General features: G+C 40.1%; 1 protein-coding gene across 2 annotated transcripts in view; it reads left to right on the forward strand.

Annotated features, from left to right (window-relative positions):
- The window catches only part of NUP205 (nucleoporin 205), a 119,931-nt gene that overhangs the window by 40,925 nt on the left and 65,685 nt on the right, over positions 1 to 13,321 (forward strand). For both annotated transcript variants that reach the window (XM_060196635.1, XM_060196637.1), the window contains exons 11-13: positions 3,091 to 3,241; positions 8,241 to 8,446; positions 8,980 to 9,162. In XM_060196635.1, the coding sequence (XP_060052618.1) occupies positions 3,091 to 3,241; positions 8,241 to 8,446; positions 8,980 to 9,162 (540 nt within the window). The remainder of the gene's footprint in view (positions 1 to 3,090; positions 3,242 to 8,240; positions 8,447 to 8,979; positions 9,163 to 13,321) is intronic.

Genomic DNA, 13,321 nt, shown 5'->3' on the forward strand with positions numbered 1-13,321 from the left:
ACCAATATTACATATTCTTATAAAAATAGCAAGTAAGATGGCTTATGACATATCCTTATTTTTTTTTCCTGCGATTTCCTTTTCTAAAAGTTTTTATGGGGCAGAGTATAGGAGTATACAAACACCTCATCACAGACCCTTGCAAGCGTCAACCTGGCTTTGACCTAGCACGTTATGATTGGGTTCTCCTCAATCGCTATCGAACAGGCCATGGCCGGTGCGCCGCCATGTTCCATCGCTGGGGAGCCAGAGACGACCCGAACTGCCCCTGTGGCTACAGACAGACTATGACCCACATAGTCAACGACTGCCACCTCTCCAGATTCAAAGGAGGTCTCGAAAATTGACATCAGGCTCAACCTAATGCTGTTGACTGGCTACGGAAGAAGGGCAAACGCTAGAAGAAGAATAGGAGTATAGATAGCGAATGGTTATGCAAACAGAGTCATGCCTGAGGCGCCAAAGTCCCAGGTTCAAATTCCCCGCACCACTATAAGCCAGATTTGAATAGTGCTCTGGTTAAAAAATAAATAAAAATTTTTATGCCTTACATATTTCATTTATGTTAGAATCTAACAATAATCTGCCACCTTTTTTTTTTTTTCCACATTGTTTTATTTCCCCTCATTTTAAAAGCTGTTCTAGAGAAGGATATACTAAAATCTTTCCAGTACTCAAAAACAAACAAAAAAACACCACCCAATCAATCTTTCTATTATGGATAGAGAAAAGTTGCCAGGAACATCTGACATATTAATCTAATAGCTATTAATATTTGCCATATTTGCTTCACCTGCTATAGTTATTTTTCCAACTTTTATTTTGGCACATTTTTAATTTTAATTAGTTATTTGTGGTTGACAGGATTCTAAGATATCAGGGCTGTCATTCCATGATGCACCCATCACCAAAGTTCTGTGCATCCCCTACTCTGATAACCACCATAGTTCTCACAGTGTCTTAGAGACAGGCTTTTACTTTTTTGTGTGTGTACAAGTTCATGTGTTGCAATTTTCTTTATATGTGTGAGCATCTGGTAGTTTTTTTTACCCTCTTTACTTTTCTTTACCAAGCATATTCACCTCCAGTTCCATCTACTTTGTCCCAAAGGACATAGTATCATCTTTTTCTTTTCTTAAGTCTCTTGTTTTTATTTTAATTTTTTAATATTTATTTATTCCCTTTTGTTGCCCTTGTTTTTATTGTTGTAGTTATTATTATTGTTGCCATCGTTGTTGGATAGGACAGAGAAATGGAGAAACGAGGGGAAAACAGAGGGGGAGAGAAAGATAGACACCTGTAGACCGCCTGTGAAGCAACTCCCCTGCAGGTGGGGAGCCAGGGCTTGAACTGGGATCTTTACACCGGTCCTTACGTTTTGCGCCACCTGCGCTTAACCTGCTGCACTACAGCCTGACTCTCCTTGTTTTTGTTTTTTTTTAATTTTTTTTATTATCCTTATTTTTATTGGACAGAGACAACCAGAAATTAAGAGGAATGGGGAGATAGGGAGAAAGACGGAGAGACACCTGCAGTCTTGCCTCACCACTTATGAAGTTTTCCCTCTGCTGATGGGGACCAGGGACTCGAACCTGAGTCCTTGTGCACTATAATGTGAGCTCAACCACCTGGTCCCAGTATCATTTTTTTCTTAATCACAGCCTAGTATGCCACTGAGTATATATCTCATAATTTCCTTATCCCGTCACCTGTCGATGGCTATCATGGATAATGCAGCTGTGTTGTCAGATTATAAGTAAATTCTATGCAGTGTAACATTTTACTTCTTTTTTTATGTATAGTCTTTTTTTTTTTTTTTTTAAGATTTTATTTATTTATTCATGAAGAAGATAGGAGTAGAGAAAGAGAAAGACATTACTCTGGTACATGTGCTGCCCGGGACTGAACTCAGGACCTCATGCTTGAGAGTCCAACACTTCATCCACTGTGCCACCTCCCGGACTACACATTTTACTTCTTTAATTTGCTAATAGTGCTTAGAAATAAGGATAATTTTCTACATGTCACAAAACCATCTTTATACCTTTTATATCTTGGAGACTTGTTACCTAAATAAGCAGGTGAAATCCATCAAAGAATTGGACGCTATCTTTTTCACGAACACACCATGATAGACAGTGGTAATAAGACTTAAGCCTTGGGGTAGGGAGCAGCACAGTGATTCATGCAATAGACTAATACCTGAGGTGTGAAGGTCCCACCACACTCAATCCCTGGCACTATCCTGGCACCAGTAATACTTTGGTCAAAACAACCATGACAAAAACCTAAGCCATAGGATGAATTACATAACCAAGGAGTGCATATATGATGGGGTTACTTTATTTTATTAAAGATTTTTTAAATTTTATTAATGAGAAAGATAGGAGGAGAGAGAGAAAGAGGCAGCCATCACTCTGGTACATGTGCTGCTGGGGATTGAACTCAGGACCTCATGCTTGAGAGTCTAGTTCCTTAGCCACTGTGCCACTTCCCGGACCATGTTGGGGCTATTTTTGCCTTTACTATAAGTTGTACTAAAACTTCTGTTAAAGCTTCATTTATACCACACCTTCAAATAATTTGGTCCTTTCCCCAAAACATTTCTCTGAGGCTACCAGGGCTTCATACTGAATTTTACTAGAACCTAGGAACTCTGGATTCTGATTATGAATATATCTTTGAAAATTGCTGGTTAATTTAATTTAATTTTTAATTTCTTTATTGAGGAATTAATGTTTTACATTCAGCAATAAATACAATAGTTTGTACATGCATAACAGCTGGTTAATTTTAGATAAGTAAATTTCTTTAACTGTTGCATATTTAGTGTGTGAGTTGTTTTATATTCTGTGACATTAAAGTGTTCTGAAAAAATGTACTTTATGTTCGCAAAGATAGGTTGTCACTGCATTAAATTGTTGATAACAAGCTTACAAAAGCAGCTTTTCATATATAGAACACCAGATTACTTTGTCTTTGAGGCGGGTGGTTATAGTGTTAGTTCATGTGCATTCTCTATTAACTTATCCATGGTGCCTTAAAGTTAAGATTTACTTTGTATAAACTCTTGGCTTTTCTTTATTTCAGGTTGTCTTGTCAAAATTTGTTAGACAAATGGGAGACCTGTTGCCACCAACTATTTATATTCCTTATTTGAAAATGCTCCAGGGATTAGCCAATGGGCCCCAGTGTGCTCACTACTGTTTTAGCCTCCTCAAAGTTAATGGGAGTAGTCATGGTAAGAGAAATTTAGGTGTTGTCTAAGTTTGTTGTGACAGTCTTGAGTTCAATATCCCCTTGCTTACCAAAGAACATTGGTTATTTGAACCCAGTTGTACTAAGTAAAACCCTTTATAATAATGGATAAAGAAAGAAAAAAAAAGCGGGGGCTAAGAAGCACATTGGTGGCTTTATGCTTAGTGCTGCCTACATTGTGCTTCATTTATGTTTCACAGACTGGAAACTTGCAGTTGGTTTTAAGATATCAGAAACACAGGAGTCAGGCGGTAGCACAGCGGGTTAAGTGCAGGTGGCTCAAAGCAAGGACCGGCGTAAGGATCCTGGTTCGAGCCCCCAGCTCCCCACCTGCAGGGGAGTCGCTTCACAAGTGGTGAAGCAGGTGTCTATCTTTCTCTCTTGCCTCTGTCTTCCCCGCCTCTCTCCACTTCTCTCTGTCCTATCTAACAACAACGATATCAATAATAACTACAACAAAAAAACAACAAGGGCAACAAAAGGGAATAAATATTTAAAAGAAGATATCAGAAACATACACATTTTTTTTCATTTTCTTTTTCAACTTATTTTTTTCCTTTTCTTTTTCAACTTTTACATATATATATATTATTGGTGATTTAATAATTATTGACAAGATAGTGGGATAAGAGGGGTACGATTCATACGTTTCATTGTCACAGTTCCCATCACCAGTGTGCTATATCCGATCCCCTGTATTGGAAAATTCCCTATTCTTTATCCCTCTGGGAGTATGGACCAAAGATCTATAAGGGGCACTGAAGGTCGGAGGTCTGGTTTCTCTAATTGCTTCTCCTGGACATGGGCGTTGATAGGTGGATCATACCCCCCAACCTGCTTCTGTGTTTTCTTAGTGGGGTAGGCCTCTGGGGAGGTGGGGTTCCAGGACACATTGGAGAGGTTGTCTGCCCAGGAAAGGCAGGCTGGCATCATGGTCGTATTTTTCAACTTCTGTCTGTGAGTGAGATCCTCCCATATTCATCCTTCTTTGTCTGACTTAATGTGATTCCTTTGAGTTCATTCCAAGATGGGGTGAAGAAAATGAAATCACCAATTTTTAATAGCTGAGTAGTATTCTATTATGTATACATAACTTTTCAGCCACTAATCTGTTGTTGGACACCTGTGTTGCTTCCAGGTTTTGGCTATTACAAATTGTGTCACTATGATAATAGGTATACACAAATATTTTTGGATGGATGTGATTGGTTGCTTAGGATATATCCTATATCCATACACACTTTAAAAAAATTTTTTGGGAGTCGGGCTGTAGCGCAGCGGGTTAAGCACAGGTGGCGCAAAGCACAAGGACCAGCATAAGGATCCCGGTTCGAACCCCGGCTCCCCACCTGCAGGCAGGTCCCTTCACAGGCGGTGAAGCAGCTCTGCAGGTGTCTATCTTTCTCTCCCCCTCTCTGTCTTCCCCTCCTCTCTCCGTTTCTCTCTGTCCTGTCCAACAACGACGACAACAACTATAATAACTACAACAATAAAACAACAAGGGCAACAAAAGGGAATAAATAAATAAAATAAAAATATAAAAAAAATTTTTTTTAACCAGGGCACTGCTCAGCTCTGGCTTATGGTGGTGTGGGGGATTGAACCTGGGACTTTGGAGCCTCAGGCATGAGAGTCTGTTTGCATAACCATTATGCTATCTACCCTCCGCCACCACACACTCTTTTTAAGAACATATTTGTTGCTTAGAGCAAAATATATACCCTGTCACATAATTTGATTTCTTAAGTATTTTCTTTTTCTTTCTTTTTTTTTTTTAAGATAAAAGCAGAGAGAGAGAGAGACCGAGACCACAACACCAAAGCTATCCAAGTGAACTGTTTTACCAACCCTGGTTTATTGAGTTTGTCTTCAAAAGTACTTGTTTTGTGAAATTTATTTATTTTTAATTATTTTCCCTTTTGTTGCTCTTATTGTATTTTTATTGTTGTTGTGTTTATTATTATTGTTGTCACTGATGTTGTCATTGTTAGATAGGACAGAGAGAAATGGAGAGAGGAGGGGAAGACAGGGAGGGGGAGAGAAAGATAGATACCTGCTTCACTGCTTTTGAAGTGATTCCCCTGCAGGTGGGGAGCCAGGGGCTCGAACTGGGATCCTTATGCTGGTCCTTGCGCTTCATGCTATGTACGCTTAACCCACTGCGCTACCGCCCAACTCCCAAAAGTACTTGTTTTTATTTTTAACCAAAGCACTTTTCAGCTTTGGCTTGTAATGGAAGCTGGCATTGAACCTGAGACTTGGAAGCTTTAAGCATGAAAGCCTTTTGTGTAGCCATGTACTATCTCCCTAGTCAAGTACTTGTTTTCTAGATTTCTACAGTTAATCATTTTTCTCTTGACTTTTTCCAAACTCCCTCATTTAATTTTCAGATTTGTTTTGTTAAACCAGAAACACTGAGAAAGGAAGAGAAAGATAACAAACATTCATTTTGTTAGTTAGATAATACTTTCCTCTTTACATGTGAGCAGATAGAGGTTTAGAGAAGTTCAGGGTTAGGCAGACAGCATAATGGTTGTGCAGTAAGACTCACGTCTGAGACTCTGAGGTGCTAGGTTCAAAAACCAGCACCACTATGAGCCAGAGCTGAGCAGTGCTCTGGTTCCCCCACTGCTCCCTCATTTCAATTAAATAAGTAAGGTATATCTTAAAAAAGAGTTCAGTAATTTATCCAAAGTGACAAGGCATGATTGCAACTGAGATCTTCCTAGTACCCCCACCAGTGTTTTGACCATTCTGTCAAGCATTGACAAGATTTTTGCTTACAGTGCCTAATATGTGTTGGAAGTAGTATGGTGTACAGATGTTTAGATTGTGAGAAAAGTCATGGCTTTTTTCTATTCAAAAAATGTGGCATGATTTTTCTGACAACCTTATAGAATGTAGTTCTGTCTCTTTGGGAATTTAAGTTTATAGCTTGGAAGATGGTGCAATAGATAAAACTTAAAAGTGCATTCAAAAATGTGAGGTCAGCAGAGATAGATAGTATAATGGTTATGCAAACAGTCATGCCTGCGGCTCTGAAGTCACAGGTTCAATCCCCTGCACCACCATAAGCCAGAGCGGATGATCAGTGCTCTGGTTTAAAAAAAAAAAAAAAAAAGGAGTCGGGTGGTAGCACAGCGGGTTAAGTGCATGTGGAATGAAGTGCAAGGACTGGCATAAGAATCCGGGTTTTAGCCCCCGGCTCCCCACCTGCAGGAGGGTTGCTTCACAGGCAGTGAAGCAGGTCTGCAGGTGTCTATCTTTCCCCCTCACTGTCTTCCCTTCTTCTCTCCATTTCTCTCTGTCCTATCCAACAACAACAACATCATCAACAACAATAAAACAACAAGGGCAACAAAAGGGAAAATTATATATATATATAAATTGGGTGGTAGTACAGCGGGTTAAGCGCACATGGTACGAAGTGCAAGGACCTGCGTAATGATCCCAGTTGGAGCCCCCGCCTCCCCACCTGCAGGGGTGTCGCTTCACATGCAGTGAAACAGGTCTGCTGGTGTCTTTCTCTCCTCCTCTGTCTCCTCTGTCTCGATTTCTCTCTGTCTTATCCAACAACAACGGCAGCAATGACAACAATAATAATGACAACTATGGCAACAAATTCGGAAAAATGGCCTCCAGGAGCAGTGGATTTGTAGTGCAGGCACTGAAGTTCCAGCAATAACCCTGGAGGCAAAAAAAAGTGTAAGGTCCTGAGTTCAGTTCCTGGCATCTAATATGCCAGAGTGATGCTCTGATTCTCTCTCTTTTGACCTCATTGATAAATACATTTTTTAGATGTTTTCTTTTTCATTGGATAGAGACAAATTAACAAGGAAAGAGAAAATAGGGGGAAAAAAAAGAGCTATATCCGTAACACTACCTCACCAAGTGGGGACTGGGGACTTGAACCTGGTCCTTGCTCAGGGTTAACGTGTGTGCTTTACCACCTGGCCCCAATGAATACTTTTTTAAAGAAGGGAGTTCATTTGACTATTTGGGAATTATTCTGTGAGAAAAGCACCCTCTGTAGTTAACATGATAACACTGAAAAACCTTTTTGGATATCGAAAGAAGTAGGTAACACATCTGATGTACTTTATATTTACATGGGTACCATTCATCCTTTTCTTTTTTTTTTTAATACTTTTTTTTAAAATATTTATTTTTTTATTTATTCCCTTTTGTTGCCCTTGTTGTTTTATTGTTGTAGTTATTGTTGTTGTTGTTGTTGGATAGGGCAGAGAGAAATGGAGAGAGGAGGGGAAGACAGAGAGGAGGAGAGAAAGATAGACACCTGCAGACCTGCTTCACCGCCTGTGAAGTGACTCCCCTGCAGGTGGGGAGCCGGGGTTCGAACCAGGATCCTTATGCCGGTCCTTGTGCTTTGCGCCACCTGCGCTTAACCCGCTGCGCTACATCCTTTTCTTAAGGGAAAACTGATCCAGAGTTCTAACTCAAAGAAGAGTTCTGACATGTTTTCATCAGCGTATTTGCCTAGACACTCACTTTTAGGACAAAAGTAAAGTTCTAAAATTAGTTAATTTATATTGCCACCAGGGTTGTCACTGGGACTGGTGTCAGCCAAAAGCCATCATTAGTGGTTGCTGTTTTTGTCCTTCCTTTTTTCCTCTCCCTTCCCCCCCTCCATTAAAAAATATATTTTTTTATTTGATAAGACAAATTGGGGGTGGGAGAGACAGCATAATCGTTATGTAAACAGACTCATGCCTGAGGCTTCAATCCCCTCCTTGTTCCATTATAACCCAGAGCTGAGCAGTGCTCTGGTTAAAAAAAAAAGGGGGGAGGGGGCGACATCTGCAGCTTAACTGCTTGTGAAGCTTCTCCCCACCCCTTCAAATGGGGGCTTGAACCTGGGTCATTGAACACAATGCCTAGCCCCTTAAAGTTCTCCATTTAATTTCTTCATTTTCAAGTAAACATTTAGACATTTTTAAAAGAAAACTGTCCTGTCTTTACAGTTGAAAATATCCAGGGAGCAGGTGGCAGTCCTGTTTCCTGGGAACATTTCTTTCACTCCTTAATGCTTTACCACGAGCACCTCCGGAAGGACCTTCCAAGTGCAGATAGTGTTCAGTACCGGCACCTTCCTTCCCGTGGCATCACTCAGAAGGAGCAGGATGGATTGATCGCTTTTCTGCAGCTCACATCTACCATCATTACTTGGGTAGGTAACCCACTCACTGCATAAAAGAAAATATAGGTTTTATTTGTATTCTAGCAACGTGGAATTTTAAAGAACCTCAGATTCTACTATGGTTAGAGGTTATGAGTACAAATTTAGCATATCCCTGTATCATTATGTTCTTTTGCTTTTTTTCACCTTTTGAGGATGTAGTGTGATTGTTTCTGCTCACTGATACCAACTCACCTGATACCAACCTATATACTTCCCCTTTTTTCCTGAGGAAAGTACGAGAACTAGAGCACCACTGGCAATATGTAGTGTGCTGGGAATTGAACTCAGGACCTCCCTCATGCGTGCAAGTCTTATGCACTACCGCTGAGTGATCTGTCTGGCTGCTAAGACTCTGATTTGATCCACCCACTGGTAGATGAATCAGAGGCTATGCTTATATATGCATCTGACCTATGAATAAGCAGGGATAAATGCCCACACTTCAAATAGATGACTGCTTACCATTCTGCTTAGATTTTTAAGATGGAATGTTTCTTGCTCTTTTTGTGTTCATTTCTCAGAGTGAAAATGCTCGTTTGGCACTTTGTGAACATCCTCAGTGGACCCCTGTTGTGGTGATCCTGGGGCTTCTGCAATGCAGTATCTCCCCTGTTCTGAAAGCAGAACTCCTGAAAACTCTTGCAGCATTTGGAAAGTCTCCTGAAATTGCTGCTTCCCTTTGGCAGTCATTGGAATACACTCAGGTACTACTCCGTGCTCTCTGATGGATTTTGTTTGTGCTTTGGAAAACGAGATGTAACATTGTGGAAGCCTGGACATCTGGCTTGAGACTTTTAGTGTACCAGGAACTTCCTGGTCAGAAAACTATGATTTGGGGACTGAGCATAGCATCTTGAATGAATGAATATTCTTGAGTTTTTCTTTTTGATGAGTCGACAGCTTTACCAGACTACTAGAAATTGGTTCCTTCTCTTAAGACTTGTCTGTCAGTATCTGGAAGATACTTGATGTCCAGAAATCAGCATCTGTTTGTGAGACAATGCTGATACAGATTTACTTGGTTTTATTTTTGCTTTTTTCCTCATCTTTAGACCCTCCTTGTATGACTTTTTTTTAGATAGAGGCAGAAAGAGAAAGAGAGTAAAGTAGCCACAACAGTGAAGCTTCCTTCAATACGTTGGTGGTTGGGCTTGAACCTAAGGTTGCACACTTGACAGAACAGTGTGCTTTCCAAGTGAGCTATTTTCTTGGCTCACAGTCACGCTGATAACCTTCAAAAGTTATTTGTACTTTTTAAACATGAGGAGTATCTATTTTTCTTTTCTCCCTCTCCCTTGAATACTTTTCTGTCCCATTCCAATAGACTGAACTATTTCTGTATAGCTATATATTACCTTAGAGTTGTTTTTCCACTAAAGGATAGTGCCAGCAGTGTGCTAAATTTCCGTGAAAACTGAGTGACCAGAAGTGTTTTTAATGGTCACTGAGGTTTTTTTGTCCGGGCCATTCTTAATAAATTGAACTTTGGGCAAGATTTGAAGTGGGATAGAAGTCTTCCTTGACTTCTGCACACTTAGGGCATACATAAGCTGACAGGGAAGAATATATATATATGTAGACCAAATAATGTTTGCTATCTCAATGAATCATGAGCATTTTGCTTTTATAATTTAATTTATTTTTGGACATTGGGACTTCATGCCTACACAATTCCATTGCTTCCAGAGGATCTTGGGTTTTTTCTTTTCTTTTTTCTCTATTCCAATGTCTTTTTTTTTTTTTTAATTTCTTTATTGGGAATTAATGTTTTACATTCAACAGTAAATACAATAGTTTGTACATGCATCACATTTCCCAGTTTTCTTTCTTTTTTTTTTTTTTAATTTAAGAAAGGATTAATTAACAAAACCATAGGGTAGGAGGGGTACAACTCCACACAATTCCCACCGCCCAATCTCCATATCCCACCCCCTCCCCTGATAGCTTTCCCATTCTCTATCCCTCTGGGAGCATGGACCCAGGGTCATTGAGGGTTGCAGAAGGTGGAAGGTGTGGCTTCTGTAATTGCTTCCCCGCTGAACATGGGCGTTGACTGGTCGGTCCATACTCCCAGTCTGCCTCTCTCTTTCCCTAGTAGAGTGTGTCTCTGGGGAAGCTGAGCTCCAGGACACATTGGTGGGGTCTTCAGTCCAGGGAAGCCTGGCCAGCATCCTGGTGGCATCTGGAACCTGATGACTGAAAAGAGAGTTAACATACAAAGCCAAACAAATTGTTGAGCAATCATGGACCCAAAGCTTGGAATAGTGGAGAGGAAGTGTTAGGGAGGGTACTCACTGCAAACTCTAGTGTACTTCTGCTTTCTTACTTTGGTGCCATACTCCAAACTCAGTCAATATCTGCTTTGCGTTTCTACTTCTTTTTTTTTTTTTTACATGCATAACATTCCCCAGATTCCCATTTAACAATACAACCCCCACTATTTCATTCATCATTTTTCATGGACCTGTATTCTCCCCACCTACCCACCCACCCCAGAGTCTTTTACTTTGGTGTAATACTCCAATTCCATTTCAGGTTCGACTTGTGTTTTCTTTTCTAATCTTGTTTTTCAACTTCAGCCTGAGAGTGAGATCATCCCGTATTCATCCTTCTGTTTCTGACTTATTTCACTCAACATGATTTTTTCAAGGTCCATCCAAGATCGGCTGAAAATGGTGAAGTCACCATTTTTAACAGCTGAGTAGTATTCCATTGTGTATATATACCACAACTTGCTCAGCCACTCATCTGTTGTTGGACACCTGGTTTGCTTCCAGGTTTTGGCTATTACAAATTGTGCTGCCAAGAACATATGTGTACACAGATCTTTTTGGATGGATGTGTTGGGTTCCTTAGGATATATCCCCAGGAGGGGAATTGCAGGGTCATAGGGTAGGTCCATTTCTAGCCTTCTGAGAGTTCTCCAGACTGTTCTCCACAGAGGTTGGACCAATTGACATTCCCACCATGCTCTTTCTTTCTTGTAGATAGTGTAATTTAAGAAGAGAGCTGATGTATAACTTCAGAAGTCAGAGCAGTGCTCTTCAAAATTAACACCATTTGAAAGCTCCAATATTAGTAAGATACAGTGTTATAAAGTAACTAGTAACTGAGAATGGAATAGATGCTGCTAACCAAAGAAGTGAAAGACTTGTATACTGAAAATTATGAGTCACTAATCAAAGAAATTGAAAAAGACACAAAGAAGTGGAAAGATATTCCATGTTCATGGGTTGGAAGAATTAACATCATCAAAATGAATATATTACCCGGAGCCATCTACAAATTTAATGCTATCCCCATCAAGATCCCAAGCACATTTTTTAGGAGAATAGAAAAAATGCTACAAATGTTTATCTGGAACCAGAAAAGACCTAGAATTGCCAAAACAATCTTGAGAAAAAAGAACAGAATCGGAGGCGTCACACTCCCAGATCTCAAACTGTATTATAGGGCCATTGTCATCAAAACTGCTTGGTACTGGAACATGAACAGACACACTGACCAGTGGAATAGAATTGAGAGCCCAGAAATGAGGCCCCACACGTATGAACATCTAATCTTTGACAAAGGGGCCCAGACTATTATATGGGAGAAGCAGAGTCTCTTCAACAAATGGTGTTGGAAACAATGGGTTGAAACATGCAGAAGAATGAAACTGAATCACTGTATTTCACCAAATACAAAAGTAAATTCCAAGTGGATCAAGGACTTGGATGTTAGACCAGAAACTTTTCCAGTTTTCTATATAACAATACAACCCCCACTAGGTCCTCTGTCATCCTTCTTGGATGACCTTTTCTTTTTAATTTCAGTCAGTGACAGAGGAGAGAGGCAGAGGAGTGGAAAAGGGAGAAGCCACCACAGCACCACTCCCACTGCTTGGGAAACTTCCCCTAGAGTCATGCATGCTGTTTCCATGTGGTGCCAGGGACCTGAACATCTATCTTCCTTTCTTCTTTTTTTTTCTTTTCCATTTGTCCATCCATCCATCCACCCTTCTTTCCTTCCTTCTCTCCTTCTTTCCTTCTGTCTTCCTTTTTTAACTTTTTCTTTCTGCCATGGTAAAAATGTGTGATTTATTGGGTGAACTATTTCCTGGCCCCTAACTTCTGCTTTCTCAAAATAGAAGCCTTATATAGTTAGTTGTGTGGAGTTGTACCCCTCTTATCCTATGGTTTTGCTAGAAAAATGGTCAAGTGCTCTGTGTGTGTTGCCTTAGAAATAATGCCACAAAAGGGAACCTGTGATCCTGAAACAATGTTCTTAGAAACAATTATTTTGAAGTAGTAAAATATTGTGTTTTCTGAAGTATGCATCCTGAAGATGTTTATGATACTTCCTAAGAATAAAGACTACGGTACTTGGTGTGCTCTGCGAGGCTGAATCACTAGATTTGGTACTGATGCTTCATTTTTTTCCCCTTTCACTCATTACCTACCATCATCTTGAATACTTAGCTCCTCTTTATATCCAAGGTGAAAGTTGACTGGGTTTAGACATTTCTATCCTTACAGCAAGATTAAAACAGAGAGAGAGAAGTCTACCGAATAGTATCTTATATTCTCAGCTCGTAAGAGTTAAGACATAAGTATAGTTGACAATACTATAAACTACTTAGATCCTTTGCTTAGTCAGTACAGAGTGTCTTAACTCAAACCTTCACCCACAATCATAAACCTATTAAACTGGCTTCTTGTTTTCTGATGCCAACAGTATCACAGGTTGTCAAAAAACTAGTGCCTTAAACACAAGTGAGGTTTTATCCCGTAGATTCTTTTAAAGATACATCCCTAGCATATCTCAAAGAAATAATTGCTGGGGGAGTCAGGCCGTAGCGCAGCGGGTTAAGCGCACATGGTG

The sequence above is a fragment of the Erinaceus europaeus genome, chromosome 8 (genome assembly GCF_950295315.1).
Source record: "Erinaceus europaeus chromosome 8, mEriEur2.1, whole genome shotgun sequence".
Taxonomy (NCBI): Eukaryota; Metazoa; Chordata; class Mammalia; order Eulipotyphla; family Erinaceidae; genus Erinaceus; species Erinaceus europaeus.